The sequence below is a fragment of the Phalacrocorax aristotelis genome, chromosome 1, assembly GCF_949628215.1.
Source record: "Phalacrocorax aristotelis chromosome 1, bGulAri2.1, whole genome shotgun sequence".
NCBI classification, from domain to species: domain Eukaryota; kingdom Metazoa; phylum Chordata; class Aves; order Suliformes; family Phalacrocoracidae; genus Phalacrocorax; species Phalacrocorax aristotelis.
This window is the reverse complement of record NC_134276.1, coordinates 96740351-96759887: the sequence shown is the minus strand read 5'-3', so window position 1 is coordinate 96759887 and position 19537 is coordinate 96740351. Positions and strand designations below refer to the sequence as shown.

The 19537-nt window shown below is 37.9% G+C and overlaps 1 protein-coding gene across 8 annotated transcripts in view; it reads right to left on the bottom strand.

Moving 5' to 3' along the window:
• The window catches only part of KDM6A (lysine demethylase 6A), a 165998-nt gene that overhangs the window by 128494 nt on the left and 17967 nt on the right, over positions 1-19537 (bottom strand). For all 8 annotated transcript variants that reach the window (XM_075098510.1, XM_075098549.1, XM_075098540.1 and 5 more), the window contains exon 3: positions 34-142. In XM_075098510.1, the coding sequence (XP_074954611.1) occupies positions 34-142 (109 nt within the window). The remainder of the gene's footprint in view (positions 1-33; positions 143-19537) is intronic.

The following is a 19537-nucleotide window of genomic DNA, read 5'->3' as shown; positions in this document are numbered from 1 at the left end:
GACATTTATCGTAAGTATTAAAAAAAACCTTACCTTTTGGATAATCTTCCAATAAGAGGTTGAAGTGACCTAACTGACAAAAGAAATCAGACTCGACCTTTCCTTCAGCTTTCAAAATTAGCGATTCATAGCAGCGAACAGCCTGGGAAAAAGAAATATAAGGTTTTCAAAATTCTGTATTTAATTAAAGCAAATAATATATTTTCTGTGCACTTTCTGAGAAATAACAAAGTTTTGTGTTACTTTGCCAGGTAAGTCTACAAACACTCTCAATAACTTGCATTTAGCATTACTCTTCAAAGAAGAAATATAATACTTAAGATGGAACAGATTTGGAAGTTCATAGACTCATAGAATGGTTTGGGTTGGAAGACACCTTTAGAGGTCGTATAGTCCAACCCCCCCTGCAGTGAGCAGGGACATCTTCAACTAGATCAGAAGTTCACAGATTCTAATGCAAACTGATGACAAACGAACACTGAAAGTTTTCTCTAGTCTATTGACTCCAGAAACATTCAATTTCCCAAACACAAAAAAAACCTCTAACATACCTGACGATTTTTAACTTACAAAAACCAATGAAAAGCAAAATGATTGATTTTTTCCTTTCCAAACTGCAAGAAACCAACCTGTCTGATTCTATTCTCATTCTATGTTTGTTTTTTTTCTAAAGGATTCACATTTCATTCTATCAGTTGTTTCACTAGTTTTTGCTAAACTGAAGAATACACTACCTCAACATGTATTTCCCAAGATCTGATTCTTTTCACATACCTCTATCATGTCATAAAATGCAGTGTGCTACCTTCTACTTACTACACGTTTACTGCAAACTAAATAAATCTGAAGTTAGAAACGTGAACCCAATTAGAAGGCTTTTTCTTTGACAGAAGTTGCCCTAGAAGTTTTTAAGCAGCGCACGTGACGTTCTGTACTGCAAACACACATTTTAAATAAAGTGAACTGATAACCTTTTATATTCCATAATGGTCATGATCTTCAACCTGTTATAACATTACTTCATGACCTTATTTACACTTTGAGAATGAATGAATGAATAAATTGGTTTCCCAACATTTTGAACTTCTAATTTCTTGATTTTGAACGTACTAGCCATTAAAATGAAGTAGCTGAATAAACTTAAGCGGGAGGGAAGGTCCTTTGCACCAGCAGTAGACTTTTGAGACAGTTCTCAAGAGCTTGACAGATGTCCAATGAATTCTAATTCCAGCTGGTTAATCCATGACCTTCACCAACTTATGGTCTATGTTTTGAATTTCGTTACAATTATGAACCGCTTGATTTTAATATATTACCGTAATCAAAGACCTTAATGCTTAATCTGAAATTACGATCTTCCCTAAGTCCTTTTATTAAAACTGGAAATTCAAAAGGGGAAAAAAAGATCAGTCTATCCTGTAATACGTAAGTCCAAATACTAAATTAGTACTCTTGCCGATATTTGTGATTTACTTTGTGTACAATTGTATTAACCATTGAAATGAGAAATGCCAACAGTAAAATGAGGAAATATTAAGAAACAGTTAAAACACACCTTCGGAGAGTCCAAATTACTGATCTAATCTGTATTTTAACTTGCCATTTTTACCTTGCTACGCTAGTTTTAAAATTATTTTCTTAAATGGTAAGCCATAAGATAGGCCTTGCTATCGGCACAAAGCCATATATGGGACCAGATGAGTGGGTCTCAGTTTGTGCCCCAAGCTTGGAGATGTATTACATATGCTTTCACCTACTTCCAGGTTCAGAATAGCCTTATTTTTCAGTTGTTTTCAGAAATAAAGTTCTCATCGATAAAAACAAAGCTATGCTGCTGCATACTGCAGCAAAATGGGTAACATCTATATCAAACCTATTAGGTGTATGTGTGGTATTAAAATGATTTAATAAAGCCATTTAAATTACGTATTTCAAACTGTAGCTGTTTGGCCACATTCTGAAGACATTAAATTGAGACGTGTATTTGCCTCTACATCAAAGAACTGCTGCAGAATTGTTCATTCGTGCTGTGAGTTTTGCCTTAGCAAACTGCACTGGGAGGACTGGAACTCTGCTGACAGTCAACCAACTGCTACTCCTTTAATTTTATTCCCATCACTATGAATACCTCTCAGAGTCAGTCAGCTCTCAATCAAAAGAATATGATCCCTGGAATCAGAAGCAAAGCACAGGAGTCCAAGTGAGTTTCTTAAAATTACTATGTGTGTGTGAACCGATTCTCGACATTGAGGCTCATCCACGGAACCTATTCCCATCTGCAAATGTTTTAATGCAGAGTCTTAATTTTTGTGCCCTGCTTCCTTTCCCCGCTTTTTGGTTTCATCTCTAGATTGGTACAAATTGTAACGCAATTTTTGCTGGTGCCTCTAATGTTACTGTCACAAACTGATTTGCAGATAGGCCTTCCATTTTCTGATGATATGCAATATCTGCTGCAGCTACTAAAGAGAATATTCACACTATGACACTTTCTTAAACTAATATTTTATCTTCTACAACTCAGCCACTGTTCAGAGCATATAGAAACTGCTACCACAACAGGCAGCTTATAAAAACTATTGAAGAGGAAGTTAGGGTAGTTTATTTCCTTAATTAGATGGCTACAGGTATTTAAAGGGAGCTTGACTTTATGAACAAATGTAAGAGTCTTTTTTTATACAGAATGTTCAAGGAAATTATAAATCACATGCACTTAAACAGCTAAGTATCTGGGGACCCTTAATACTTCCCAGCCCCTTTTTAAGTAAATCCTCACTAAAAGATGTATCACAAGTACCTGAAGCACTATATACAGTAGGGATACAAAAAGCTGGGCCCAAGTCTTTCACACAACTCAGATCAATTCTCAACAGGGCAGACCTTCCCTTTGCCTTAGAATACACTTTAAGGATGCCGCTAAGCCATCTTACTAATGCCAGCACAAGGACACCAGAGCTGCAAAACAGAACTTCCCCTTTAAGTAACAGTTAACTGTTACTGTAAGAGCAATTCAACCGCACCATTAACTACACCCTCTCAGTTGGTCTCTGATTTGCAACATTATCAACTGACGTGCAACATTATATTTACGCAAACTTAAATTGTGATGGTTGCTTCATATGAATTCTTAAAATTCTTCTAGCACATTCTAACAAAATGAAACAGAAACTAAGAGCAAGCTTTACTTCCTTGTTGGGAACAAAGTCAACCTGTGAGTCTCTGGAGGATGAGCAGGCTGGCCAGTACGGGGCTCTTGTTTTTCCTAGTAGCCAGAGCAGATTCATCTAAACAAACTGATTTATCCAACTCTGGTTTTGGTCAAGAAACTTTCTTCCCCATCAAACCCTCCAAAAACATCTTTAGAAAGGAACAAGTATTTTTCTGCATAAATAAGAATTCGTCTCTTAGTTGAATGAGCAGATGCAAAGTATTCTGAAGAGGGAGGTAGGGAGGTCACAACTACACATATCTGTATATGGTTTCTTGGAAGGAACAACCAAAAGATCTCATTTCAGTGGATCTGTAACTGCAAAGGCCATCTATGGCACCACTTGTGCAACCAATTTAAATCATCCTGAGACACTATGAATTCTAAGGAAGTTAAAAACCCCTCAGGTTTTTAAGTATTGTTATTTCTCCACAATGTGTGGATTTTTAAGTGCATTCAATAGAGCCAGCCTTGAGAATTGCTAGTATTGACAAATTAACAAGAAAGGGAAAGACCCTGACATGAAAAGGAAGATTGCTACACAACATCGTACGCTTCCTTCCCTTTGTTCAAGGCTGCATGAAGATAAAAGGGAAACCTGAAGAATTTAGGAACTTGGCAAAAATAATCACCCGCAGCTGCTTTGCAGTGTGGCAACCAGAGCCGAAGCAGGAAACAAATACAGGAATGGCTGTAGGAAAAGAAGCTGCTTTATATGATTAAAATAATATAAAACAACAATACTCATGTTTTCTGCCACCTGCTTGATTAAAAGCAAACAGAAGTAATACGCTATTGTCAACGCTTCTGACATGACAGTTACAAATGCCCTCTAATGACATCATAGTTCACAACTGAGGGCATTCTGATTTCACAAATTCAACCACCAATTCTTAGGACACGTTTAAGTACAATATAGTGAAAAAGAAAACGGCTTAGTGTATTTGTCAACTTGGAAAAAGCTAGCAGAACATTCATATGTGTTCACAAAAGGAAAAAATAATTCCATTACCATCCTTAAAATGCACTACCAAATCCCTGATGTTCACTAGTTATTATTCCAAAGGGAAAGGAACTGGAATGTTTTTCCCTCTGTTGTGAGAGGAACACTTTCCCTCTAGAAAAACAGAACCAAATAAAAACAACCCCATATAGCAAATGTCAGTTTGGGCTATTAACAACATGATGTCTTTTCAGGAAGAAAAAACCCTAGATTTGGGAATATACTGCAACCAAAAGAAAAACACCCTCAATCCAACAGATAAAACCAGAATTCTAAATATTGCATACAGAAGTGGCTGATACATATTACAGCTCTACTTCATAAAGAAGGAAGGACTCTGTTATTTCTATTTCAACTAATATGAAGAAAAAAACTTTACCATTATCAACGGCTGCAGATATCTGTACTTTACAGCACAAATTCAAAATTACCATTAAACAACTGCACTAAAAAGAAAAAAATTAATAGTTTTTTGAATAATTTCTCAACAACATGATGTAATGATGACCCTTCCTACTCATGACAAGAATGATTGACTAAAATGAAAGTACGGGGACTAAATGGTCAAATATAACAAAATGTTAATTCTTTAATGTATTAATGATACACAGAATCACTGGTTGGAAGGGACCTCAGGGATCATCTAGTCCAACCTTTCTAGGAAGAGCACAGTCTAGACAAGATGGCCCAGCACCCTGTCCAGACGACTCCTGAAGGTGTCCAACGTGGCTGAGTCACCACTTCCCTGGGGAGATTATTCCAATGGTTGACCGTCCTCGCAGTGAAAAATTTCCCTCTCGTGTCCAATTGGAATCTCCCCAAAAGCAACTTGTGTCCATTCCCTCTTGTCCTCTCCATGTGACTCCTTCTTTGTAGCTACCCCTTAAGTACTGATAATGACCTCATCACTGTAGTGATCAGTGACCAGTAAGGCTGATGGGCCTATTATTACCCGGATCCTCCCTCGAACCCTTCTTGTAGATAGGGGTAACATTTGCCTTCTTCCAGACCTCTGGGACATCCCCTGTTCTCCACGACTTCTCAAAGATTACGGAGAGTGGCCTTGCAATGATGTCAACCAGCTCCCTCAACACCCTCGGGTGGATGGCGTCAGGGCCCATCAATTTGCGGGGGTCAAGCTCCTGTAATAATTCACATACTAACTCTTCCTTCACTGATGGTGGGAAATGATGGGGATATGAAAATGAAGGAGTACACTGACTCAGCAAATTTTTACTTAAAACATAGAAAAACCACTGACAACTACAGAAAACCAAAAAACTAGCAATATAAATTGCTACATGGCAACAACTGGGCAGTAACATACAGTGAAAGATATTATTTGTATTTTACTGGGTAATAAATCAACGGTTCAAGAAAATGATAGTGTTTCAATGCAGACAACATAGTGTAAAATGACAAATTCAAAGACCCAAGATGTTCCTAGAACCCTGAAGTTCACAACAGAAAACACTATTGTATATATAGATAAACCTTCCATCGGGGGGGTGGGCAGGCAGGGAGACAAACAAACAGTTCCTGCTTTTTTTTTTTTTTCTTGTTTTCTAGAACACAATAACCTGAATGGATGGGCTCTGTAAACAGGTAATGAGAACTGGAAGCATGAAAAAAATTCCATGTGAAGAGAGAGACATCAGTGGACTCTTCACAAATGACACACATACTACGCTAATGCTTAGAAAAGAGCTAATTAACATTTCATAAGGGATATTTTACCCTTGTGGAAAAGAAAGTAATTACGTAGACAGTGCTGGACACTGAAGCTATGATCATGCTGTCTGCTACCAGTCAGTCTGAGGGATATCTACAGACCACAAAAGCAGAAGTTCATGTATATGCTGGGCTCATTCTCCCTAACTCAGTATCAGAAGAGGATATTCTGAAAGGCTTCTCTGCCATTCCTTTCTCCGTGCCACAATTCACCAAAATGCACGTGTGATTTTTTAGTAACAGTGACAACAGCTACCATCCTGTGAACCTCCTGACTCAGTTCTAGCTCCTGCTCTGCAACAACACAAGTGTGAACAAGGCTTGCTTCAACTAAGCAAGGAGAAAAAAAGACTAGCCTGAATTCTTCAGAGGTTAAACTCCCCCCCCCCCCCATCATTGACTGGCTGGATAAACACCACCTCCTGGGCTGTAGATGGCTTAAAAGAACATCTCGTTTACTTCTGCAGAGAAAAGCATACAATTCATAATTGACTGAAGATAACCTATATTAGTTCAACAGATCCTCTACTGAAGGCTCTCATATGAGGTATGGATGGCACAATACTCTTAACTTCCTTTACTTTCTTAATGTCAATTCCCACTAAAGAAGCTTTCAAAGCTTCTTTATATGCTCTCTCTCTTTGTGAAGCTCATACTGTGTTATAAAAATGTCTCTCTCAACTCAGCACAAGTTTACCCTCCTTGTATTTCATGTATGGATTGTATTACATAAAAGCCTCAATAAGAGTGTTAAAAGTACAGCATGCTGGACACAAACATGCTCATGCCCCAAAAGACTTAGGCCTCAAGAAGGAAAAACATGAACTGGCCTCTTTGGTAACTTTGTTCTTGCAAAATTTCTATGCTATATTGGAACATCAGGAAGTTACTTTAACCTGCTAATAATATTGATGCTGTGAAAAGCTGAAATCAGGACTCAATAGGCTGAACAACTATTAAGCAGGTATTCTTTATTGCCATGCTGGATGCACAGGGCATCACTCCTAGTATGCGTGTCCACACAGGGTTAGTTGCATAATTTATACAAGCTTTACATACATACTCATTAGTTTTCCCCTGAAAGGAAAGACATACATATTCGTTATTTTCCAAGAACTCATTATCATACGCAAACGTCTTTTGTGCATGCCTGCTGGTGTCTCCGGGTGGTCATCAGGGGTCTCTGGATGAAGGATATACTCTTCCTCACTGTGTCCACTACTTAACTTTTGCTTTCACACAAACTCAGTTCTGAGATCATATATATACTGTCCTTGAAGGATAGTCTGTTCTGGTTTAGTGTTTGCAGTTCCTTATCTTTAAGGTTCTGTACATCTGCTTCTTCTAAGGTCAAACGTTGTCGTCATAAGTTTTGTTTAGGCGCTTCTTGTCTTGAAGCCTTTCTGACTCCCGCAAAGCAACAAGTTTTAGTCACAACAGCTCTATCTCTCGAGGGTTTGTAGCTTACCTACTACAGTCCTCAATATAAAAATTTACTATGTTTCAAACAGAGACTATTACAGAAGTGTTTTATGTTTGTTTACAAATTTCATAATAATTCATCCTTTTCAAGGACCCGAGTAAAGTATTTCCCTATTTCCACTTGGTGTCTAATCTTATTTCTTTTCCAACCACCGAATGTCTCAGCTGGATTTTGACAACAGCAAAGAAAACATATGAGACACACAAACAAACATTCCTAAAACCATTAGCGTAACCAATCCAACGAATACGTGTTTTAACCATCTTAAATTAGGAGGCCAAGAAGTCAATTTATCCCACAAATCTCGAAACCCTTAAGATCAAAGTCCTTATCATTTCAGGGGCAATAAGTAGTACAGAACAATGGAAACTGATCCTCCTTGTGCAATTCTCATTAAATGTATCATCAAATTTTGGGCAATTTTTTCCCCTATGATTACTACTTCATGAAACAGGACACAAGAATAAACAGTGCAGGCAATAAAGAAGAAAAGCAGTTGTACACGTTAGCTACATGCATAGCTTCATGATAACAATTAAAATGACTTTTCTTTAAAGGCTGCTACTGTGGTCTAGGACTTATCTACCACTGGCATCATTAAAAAAAACCAAAACAACCTTGTAACATCTTCAGTGTAATCCAGAATTAGGAGAGAGGATGAAGCAGCAAACTGTAGAAGTAAGGTCAAGGTTGCTAAGTTTACAAGTGAAAATTAACATGAAAAGTAATTGAAAGGTAAACAGCACAAACCAAAAAAGTTCTAGGGACTAGAGTGAAAGAAGCACACTATCACCGTAAGAAACAAACACTAAAATGAAAAAAAAAAAAAAAAAAAATTTGAATCCTACTGCAGAGAATTAGTATCACCAGAACAAATGCTGCAATCAGATGGAGAACAGGAGACACTAGTAACTTAGAAATAATTCTTCCTGAAGCCATTTAGCATTGAAAAATGAGGGATACCGCTTCATAAAAAGCACAGAACAGCAGAACAGAATACAAACTAGAATATATGCAAATCAATGATAAATGGAGAAAAGTGACATTTTAGCGGAAGGGGAAAAAAACCAAATTGCCACCACTGAATAAAGAACACTTATTATCAACTCTAAGACATTATTTACAAGTGTTTTCTGTCAGACAGGCGTAAACTCAATAGTGTAGGTTTCTCAGAGAAAAATACAGAAAGAAAGCTTAGCTGTTTTCAGCCAACAGTGTCTATAACCAACTGCACTTTGATGAAAATTTCTTGACTGGAGTTAATGTAGTGAATCACTCTGCATTAATTCTGAGATCACCTTTAGGATGCAATCCTGTCCCCCATTACTTCTTTTAAATGCAGTAAGAATAAATAAATATATAAATATATATTTACAAATAAATATAGATGTGTACGTGTGTACAGACACACCTACACTATACAAGAAATGAAAAGAAACCCTAGATGATCAGCAAACAGAATGCTCTCTATTTTGTCCCTGAAAACATTTCATAACCTGAAGCTTCAAGAGATTATGACAAATTATTTATGGAATGTCATCATTACAAATCCTGCAGGGTTTTTTTGTTGGTTTTTGTTGTTGTTGTTGTTGTTGTTGTTGTTGTTAAGTAGCAGTAGATTTTTCATAGGCAATTGAAATGGCTGGTTTTTATCTGGGAATATAAGCTTTTTTTTTTTTTTACCATAATAATTCTATTTCAAGTAGAATTGCAGCTCTTTCATTTAGCAGTTGTTCTAGATCTAATGAATAGTTCTCCATACACTAGAATTTAAGACCACTAAATCTGATTTTATTCTAGCAATTCTTAACTATACCAACATAAAACATCACAACTGAGGTGCAAGCATGTCATACTTCAGAACATTTAGACTGTTAAGTTTGATAGATAACGTTATCTTTTTTGAAAATGCTAAATCAGTTTTCTCTAGGAGGCTACAGGTTTTCGGATTCTCATGCAGATTTTAGTAAGATATCATACATCAAATAAATAGCTTTTTCAATTTCATTGGGAAATAACTTTGGAAATACAATTAAAATCAATGTAGAAAAGAAAAAAAAAGACCATTTAAAGCCACAGTCTGCATTACTAGCTGCCTGGTTTACATAAGGAAAAAAAAAAACCCCAAAGTTTAAAACTGAATAACTGTTACTTATGCAAAGATCTCCTGATCTGGGCACAAGTCTTTGGAAATGTAACACTATCAGCTACCAAACATAAAGACAACAATGAAGCAGTGAATAAAGAAGCTTGAAAAAAAGGAAAAGTATTAAACGGAGAACAATGTACATACATATGCATTAGAAGATGTCTACGAAGACTGACACAAGAAGTATGTATTTGTGAAAATACGTAGTTTCATACTAAATAGAATGATCTTACATGCTGTTGTTTGAATACAAGGTGGTATGAAAGAACAACTACTGTAAAATATCAGAAAAACTACCACCAATTGCTCTGCCAAATCTGCACAGTCCAAAATTCATTTCCAAAAGGGATCAAGCACCAGAGGTGGCCTGATTTTCAGAAATAAATATTTTTGGTAGAAAATATCAGGAAAAGAAGATTTATTTTAGAAGAATGGAGATGAGAATGGGTCAGGAGCTGTTTACAAAGAAAGTGTGAAAACTAATGCTAATAGGGTGGGAAGTATGGAGTTTTCAGCACCACAGGAGACATACAATTGGTAAAGGTACATTAAGACAAAGGACAAAAAAACAAAGCATCTAAACGGAAGGAACCTGGTTTGAAATACTGAAATACAATTATCTCAAAGAGTCTCAGAATGCTGGTACTTCTGAAGTTAGCACAGCCAGTATACCAGGAAGTGTGCCCCACAAAGATTTCCCATCACATCACCAAAGTCTCACATGAGGTACCACTCCACCTATCATGCTCCTTTTTCCATTGTCATTCACATATACTTCTCTTGTGGCTGCTTAATTATGCTCAGACAATGAGGATGCTGTTCATTTATAAAAGTGAGCAACACCAGAACATAACCAATGCACATGGAAACCTGCCTGCACAGAAAAATATTTTGGAGAAGAACTCTATGCCCGGTAAACACCTTGAAAAGTGCAACAATAATTTTCATCGAGAGCTGTAGCTCTTCTCTGCTTATGCCTGCAAACACCCAGCCTTATCCCTCACCCTTCCTACCTCATGTAGCAGTCTGAGCGGAAAAAAAAAAAAATTGCAATGAGGAAATAAGAGGAATACAGTCGTCTGGAAACAGTCTCACTACTAACAATCATTACCACTTCTGAATGGAAGAGCTGGTGTACCTCATTCCAGGAAAGAAACAGTGTCTACTTGCGCCACGTAGCAATAACAGGTACAGGGGGTACATAGAATTCAGAATTCGTATTTATGCACTACGAAGTGCAAATCCCAATTATTTTAGCTACTAGTGTGCACTTGCATCATAACAGGCATTGAACACCAAGTAAAATTACAATACACTCAAACATTGCTCAGGAACTTGACAACAGAGTCTTCTGATAAGTAAAACTTCACACTGAATTGTCACATGCACACATCCTGAAGAATCCCATAGCTGCAGGGTAAATAGCCATGCAGGTTGTCAGACTGTTTTCATTAACATTCCCGGGGAGCTGGACAGAAGACCTCCTTCTTGAATAATGATTCCCAAGCCCTACCAATTTTGATATCCTATACAGAGAAGAACATTAACGAATACCAAGTGGAAAAACATGCATGTATCAAGCTTAATACCAATTCTTCATGTATCTCTACGTGCTGTCAGGGATACTACTGAACTAGAAGACAAAGCCTTCTTCAAAGGACACAGTGCCTCGTAAGTATAGCAGGTGAGAAACCAATTCTACTATCAGGGAGGGCTGCAGGGGGGAAGAAAAAAAAAATGCACAAAAGATTCACAAAAAAACATTAAACCCATCTAATAAGGATAGTCATCTAGGATATGAAAGACCAGGATTCAGGCGTTTGCCTGATTTGACACAACAATTTAAATCTGCGTTGTCCATACTCATAGCAAGTGCCTTAAAGATCATATTCCAGAGTCAACCTCACTTTTAAGCCAAACGTCCCCATGATGATTCACAGCAGGACAGAGGCAGAATGACAGAGACTAAGCTTGCACCTGTATGTGGAGAACAGAGCTCCACCTGTCCCTTCCCCACCACAACTACAGAATGACCCTGTGCAGACAAGGTGGATTTAGTGATTTAAAACAAATAAACAACTGGATAAAGAAGAATGCAATCCATTAGAGGAAGGTACTGAGGACTTTGGGGCCACACAATCATCTGTCCTGGTTGAACACTAACAAACATAGCTTAAATGATGAGTTCTTCTCAATCCCACCATGCTGCTATTACTTCCAACAGAAGGATTTGCAAATACTCTTTTCTACCATGCCTAGCTGGAAAAGGTACAATATCCTCTTCCGTTGGACCTAACTTTCCATTACCACATACCCTGACTACTTGATGCACAATACTCTGATACTTGTGGACAAGAAGCCACCAACTCAACAACATGGGAGCTGGACAGAAGACATGGGTTATACAACCAGTCATGCCCAACTCCTTAATATGTAACTCTGATTTAAAAAAAAAAAAACAACAATGGTTAAAGTTGCATTAGGTTTCAATTTTAACAGCATAGGTTAAAATTAAGAAATAACTGAAAATCCAAAAGTAGTATCGTCATCTTCAAACCATGATTAAATATAGAATTTTATGAGTTTATCACAAAACTGCCTCAAAAATGAGTATCTACACTTTAGGAAAAGTAACACACATCCCCATCGTATCTATGGCCAAAGGCCAATCCTCTAAACTAGCTAAACTTCTCAGCTTAACAGGAAAAAAAAAAAAAAAAAAAAAAAAAAAAAAAAAAAAAGGGGCAAGGAAAGCTTATGTGCAATTCACTATCCTTACACCGTTGATTACGTTTGCCAGTCCCAAACCTCACAGATAATAGCTAACGGCCATCTTATTTCTTAGAAAATATCTATTTGTAGACTAAAAATTTTAAAATTGCACAATATAAGTGGAATTCCGGTTTATGGAACCCAAATCTTTAACCTGGCATTTATCTTGTGTTGCACCCATACTGCCTTTCAGAGTGACTAAATTAGTACCTCCAAGCTCTAAAGCTGCTGCTTGTCTCTCAGAACCAGACAGAAAACTCAAACATCTTTAAACAATCAAACTGTTAGAATGCATTTTATAAACCCACTGAGGTGCGAACTCCATCACCAGAGATCTGATATGGGACAAAGTATTCCAAAAGAACAGATGTGCAGTATGGCATTTGACATTAGGAAGTACTGGCACCATTCATAAACTAGCACGTGTATGTGATTCAGACACCAAATACCTTTGAAGACCTTCTTATGATGGATTACTGTATGGTCTGCATTTAAAATGAAATAATGATAGAAATAACTGAATGATAAACATTTTAGACATTTGTTGAGAAGCTTTTATTTTTGATGAACATGCTGTACTCCACAGGACTCACTCCACAGAAGGTGAGGGGTTTTGCTAAGTGAAGTATCTGACTCTTCAACTGAAGCTGTAATGGCTCAGGCCTTTAGGTGATCAATTTCTGTATTGTTTGCAGTGGCAGACATCATCAAATTCAAGTCTACATTAATGCAAAACCTTAGAAGGAACTTCAATGGTTTTACAGGCAATATAATTTCCAAAATGCAACAGACTTGAGGCTGCAAAAATGCACCAACATAGTGCAGGGCATAGTCACTCAAGAGTTCTTCATTAAAAAGGCAGTTCCTTCACACTAAAAAGTTGACTGTCCTCCTTTTTAAGGTTTTGGATGAATAGGGCATATCCATGTCTCCCATTTCACTGTCAGTAATGTATTCTACCTTTGCTGAAAGGTTAAATTCACCTTAAAGCACTCAATGGCCTGATCATAGATCTTTACACTGCCAGAATACACCAGTGTGAGAACTACAGTCAACAAGAACACTCCGCATTGTAAGAAAAGCTTATTTCCACAGAAGACTGGATTTTTTCAAGTACTGGTCCCAAACAGAACTCATCATTGTTAGAAAAAGTATGCCACCAACAGAGGGTATGTGGAAAGGTGCACACACTCTTACATTCACCTTCATTAATATACATAAAACCCCACTGTACACTGTAGAAAACATCCCTGTCAAAACAGTATGTCACCATGAACAAACAATTCCCCTAGAGAGGAAACAAGGAAAACAGCAAAACAAAACAAAAATCTATGAACCAAGCACGATAGAGTCAGACACTGAATGAAGTTCTAAAGAGCACACTGGGCACAACCACAGAATCGGCAAATAAAAGCTCACAGAGAATAAAGGAGCAAGTGAGAGGGGACATGCAAGTGAGAGATGAAACCTTCGTCGGGGGAATGGCAGAGAAGGAAAGTAGACAGATCACAATTTACTCAAGCCCTGAATGAGTGCACCCTCTTCACTGTGTTATCATTCCATCCCTACTCCATCTGGCAGCACAACAGCTTCCCCATTATTACTCATCCAATACATAGCATCTCCACATAATAATCACTTCAATCATGCCAGTCACTCAGAGAACAAGTCATTAGTCCTCTGTAGAGAATGTTTGGGGAGGATGAAAAAACACTGAGAGTTTAAGAACATTTTAAAATGTATCAGATTTAAATTAAAGCCATTTTCAAGTAATCATAAAAGGCAAAGGGTAGTATGCAAGTCATTCCCAAATGCCTATCTTTTTAATCCCTTTGAAGTGCCAACTGTAGTACAAAAGGTTCATTTTTCATAGCTTTCTGCAGTAACAGATTTATTTATATCCAAAAAAAAAAAGCAACACCCATCATTCTGGATCACCTGTGGTCTGTCCTGTGCAAGCAACAGGAGGTGTGCAAGCTGTATGCTTAAACTTGGAAACGTGAATAACACTTGCAAGAGAGATTATTTATGTTGTTTTCAGGCCACAGATTAAGAACTGGCATTTTATGAGGTGCATGTGGCTTACAGGAAAAAACTCCTAACTAGCAAGGACTGTGCTACTGCTGTTCAGTGCATGGAAAGGCTGCAACTGCTTTCAACTTCTTGGCCAATTAGCACCAAATAGCTACGGCAGAACCAGCTCCCCCAGCCAGCAGAGTCAGGGCCAGGCAGCACTGACTGGGGGAGCACAGCACGGGGGGTGGGGTGGGGGAGTTCCTCTCATCTGTTGTTCCTTCCCCTCCACCTGCTGAGCAGGTGAAGAGCTCCTTAAGTGAAGCCTTTGACAGCTGGAGACAGGAAGGCCCAGCCCTGCAGAAAAAGTAGAACCAGGAAGCATGCAAGTAAGCCAAGGAGATGACAAGGAGTCCTAGAATCAGAGCAGAGACAGGGGAAAGCATATTTGAAGTATGTGTTACAAGTCATAGGCATAAGATTTAAATTTTTAGTTGATCTATTTGCAGGCTAGTAGGACAAACCACACAGACCTGACTCATAAATTTATGCTAAGATGAAAAAAAATAGAGTATACTGAAAATAAGTTTGAAACTTTTTTTTGCTGTAAGATAACTTGAAAAACTGAAAGTCATTGTGGAATATTAATATCAAGTTTGCAGCTCCTGTTAATTTTATTTCCCTGCCTCTCCAGATGTAAAGACTTGGCTGCCAACTTTATGCTAGTCCCTCTCACACCCAGGCAGACTTAAAAGAGCAGAACTCCGTCCTTACTGCTGTAACGCTTAACAGTACAGTTACACCGCACAACATGCAGCAGGCATAAATACAATTTGTCAAAATTGATTCCTTCTGTGTAGTAATGGAATGAGACTTGAAACTCTGGATCATAGTCTCCTGCGCTTGTTCCACATACAGTTCAACATGCTTTCATTCTTCCTACGAGTCAGACCAAGCTCTACCTAAAATCCATTTTCACAGGTATTTAAAAGTGTCCAAGCAGCACAAAATTCAACATAATATTACAGTAGTTCACTTGTTAAGTACACTTATTGGTGGTAGCCTATCATTATCTCCATAATTTGCAGTGATATGATATTGGCCTTTGACTGAATTTAAAGTATTATTTTAGGTCTATCAACTATAAATGAGGTGAGAACATTACAACTTGAAAACACACCCAATCAGCATGCCACAGATGGATTTTTCAAAGGTAAATCTAGGAGGCATGTAGTAGTGAAACATTATACAACTATATAAGATCCTGAACTCTGCAACAGGCTTACTAAAACTATTCAAAAAACCCTCAAGTATATTAATTATTAGATTATGAGGCAACAAACCAAGATGAGTACATGCTGCCAACAAGAAGTAGATGAAAGAAAGCATACACGATTCTGGAGTTCAACGGAGGATAAATTTCCAACAAAGATAAAATAAGATGACCATGATAAGTCAGACCAATAGTCAGCCTAGTGCAGCATCTGCAGATTAACTGCAAGGAACCATCTTCCGCTTGTTCTGAATTTGCTTCCTGGTAGTGTCAGTTAATGCTCCCAAGCTCTTGCAGTAGAAGAGACAGGGAGCAACCTGTTCTAAAAGCAGAAATATTAATACCATCTCAGCAGATTTTATCTGCAGCATTCTATAAAACTTCCCTGTGTTCAGAAAAAAAAGAAACTTAAATAAATTCGGAAGAGAACTGCAGGGATAAGAGGAAAGAAGAAGAGTCTCTCTTGCAAAAGGAAGTCAAACCAGCTGAAATTATTTAGCTTAGCAAACATCAAAAGCTAGTATGACTATTTTCTGCAAGTACCAACAGGACAAACACCAGGGAAAGAGAAGAGCTATTTCAGCCTAACAATAATGTTGACAAACGGATGTGTAGAAATTTAGACTGAAACTTTAAAAAAGGATTTGAAGAATGAGAAAATTAGGACCTTGCATAGTATTTAAATGGAAACAGTGGAGGCAAAAGAGCACTCAAGTACTCTTTTTTACCACTTTTAAGACAGCAATTTTCATAAATGTGATGACATTACATGTATCTATGTATCTGTGACATAACCGCCTGCAATGTGAAGGGATAGGCTTCAAAAACAGCTGGAAACCATCACATAAACCTATGTATTATTTTGTGTTCCCTCTAAAAGACTCTGCACAGGATTTCTGAAAGCAATTTCTATCTGAGTGCAGCAGACCAATACCAATTACTTACTGTAAAGAGCTAAAATGTGAAACAGAGGGTTTATGCCCTTGAGGTACTTCTGGATAAAAGTATTTGGGAAAGCTTGGGTAAAAGATTGAACCAGCTTCTTAAGGCTTTGAACTATGGCATCCCTACTGTCCAGACAGGAGGTAAACACACTGTCGGTACATGGACAGTGCAACTGCAGACCCAAAATCCACACACAATATTTGGAATCTGGCCAGTTTCAACAACATAAATACATGTGGGATTCAAGTGCTTGGGTTCTCTCTAGAGAATCTCAATTTTAAATTTTAATTAATGAAGGAATGCAATTTTTTAGCAGATACATTTAATGTATTAAGAACCAAACCCACCTATTATGGTCTTTCAGATTATATTTTGGCTTTAATTTCAGCATTACTCTAACAAGACAAGTACTAACTTCAGGTTATGTCTGCAGGTATGTCAGTATCACCTAATGTTACAGCTGAAGCTTCCTGCCCTCATACAAACTAGCTTTCCGTTACGCAAAGGTAAGTGCTTTTCAAAACTCACTTGTGAAATAGTTTTCTCCTAAATTTGAAGTTTTATTTTAGCAACTCCTCAAAAAAGAAAATGAAAGAGTAAAAGAGTAAGAATATTCACAAAAAAGAGTCAGCAGCATTACATGTTCTTGCAAAACTTGATGTAGAAAATTAGATGGCTTATTTGTAACAAAACATGCCTTAAAGAGGCAACAAAACACAACAAAAGAGCACCCCCATCCCCCACCAAACCCAAGCATCAACAGAAATGAGACTGGATATAACTTTTTAAATAACTTCCGATGTCTCATATCCGACATTCATTGCCACCCATAGCATAGTACCAAAAGAACGACACCTCTCTGACCTCAAGAGCTAGCAGTAATATGCTACAAGAAAAAAATGCATTCAGAAATCATGGCAGGTACATTAGAAAGGGTATTTTAAAAATTTTTATAATGCTAAGCTACCATTTCAAGTTCTCTAAAAGCAGTATGTTCCAAGTAATTGTTCACAGCATATTTTTTTTTCCAAAGATGTTTCCCCCACCCACATTCAAATGGGTAGAGGCATGCAATTTGCTTTCTGCTGCGTCATTTATCTAGTTGATAGGCTTCTAACTCAGACTTGCTCTTTTTTCCAAAAGGGATATAAACAGCCACTGTCACTTATTATTTTGAAGTGTTCCTAGTTCTCATAAAGCCCATGAATGACAATTTTTCTCTCCAAAACAGAAATGTTATCAACAAGATCAGAAGCAAATGACAAAAGAAACAGATCCAGCAAAATGCAGCAGTACCATTGGATTCTGCTGTCATTTCTTGTCAGGATTCAAGAATCAAATAACTAACTTATTACCCATTTTCATCAACCCAAGTCTCAATCTGGCATGGTATTTTAAAATATGAAAAGTGCTATTTTCAGTATTGATATCCTAAGGCTACTATTTACTTTCACTATCAGAAAGCTACCATTGTCTAAAGCTACAGCTGTATGACTACAGTGAAAACTAGGGAGAATGGTATCACTATCACTATTTTTGTAAAGCTTATCTGAAAAGGTAATATACCTCCATACAGAAACTGTAGCTCTGGGTTGGTAAAACAGGTTTTCAGAGTGACATGCCAAGTATTAAAAATACTAAGTGAAAAGACCCTTGTCAATAAAATTTAACACAGTTTGTTAGCAAGTGGAATCTTGTGTGAGGCCTTCCAGAAGGCTTAGAGCAACTAAATAATGTCCTGAAAACAGGAAATACATGTAACCACAGTTCTGTCCACAAAGATCTGACAACAGTCACTGGGAAGCAGCTGTTAGTACTCTCACTGCATAAGGGCTAGCTGTACTCGATAGCCAAGGTATTAAGCAAAAAAGTATTACTTGTTGTGTTAGTAGTGAGGCAATGCAGACAGACTTTCCCTTGAGAAACGCCGTGAGCCTGCCTGCTAACATGACCAAATGAAATAACACTTCTGTGCCTCAAGAAAACCACTATGATTTACTTAGCGCTGCCTCGTACAGGCAGGAGGAACGCTCAGGGACGCCTAAGCCACCATGACCATCAGCAGTTGCATAAGACAAAGATGACATGCAAATCTCAAACTTAGTGTAGAGAGGCAGATCATCAGGTATGCGGAGAAAAACCAAGTTTAGAAAAAAGCACAGCTGAGTCTTCCTGGAAAGCAGCCTAAGGACTGAGCTGTAGGAATGCCATGGGCAGCTCCTCTTCAGTTGCAGACAGTGGCAAAATGAGCACATGCACATTACAGATGTGAAAAGAGGGATTGCCACACTCATAGAAGTCAGAGTTAAAGTTATGTCCATAGGCATAATTTCATTCCCTGGTTTTAGAAGTCTTGCTAGACCAGTCTGGAAGGACACAAGATACCACCAGACAAAGCTCACTGCATAAACCAAAATTTTGTGCTGTTAACATTGAATTTGCAGGGGAGGGGAATGACAAAAGAAGTAATTCTCTTACTACAACAGTCTGAGCAGTTGTATTCCAGTGGGACTGCATACAGCAAAGCCATCACTAGCTAAAGGATACTGTGCCAGTCTCAAATATCCTTCCCCCCTCCTGAAAACTCGGCTACAGTTTAAAAGGACTTATGGGTTATGCATTCAAAACTCCCCCAAAACAAGATGGACTTGTCTCTCATTCATTTCCAGGACTCATTTACAACAACTGGCACTCACCTACTCCATGGCCTCATGTGCAAGATGCAACCACTGGTCAGTTTGTGTCTGATGTACAGGTTTGCAGGCAAGGCAAATTATCACATACAGCTCTGCTGCAACAGGAGGTTTGCAACTTAGTGCTGCCTTAAAACCAAAAAAACAATGCCACTACAAGGTGTACTTCTTAACCCAAGTTGAGCATTGCAAGGCTTCTCCAGCCTACAATTTCCTTTCCCTCACGTACCATACAGCCTGATGGAAGCAAAACCTTTCATATTTCAG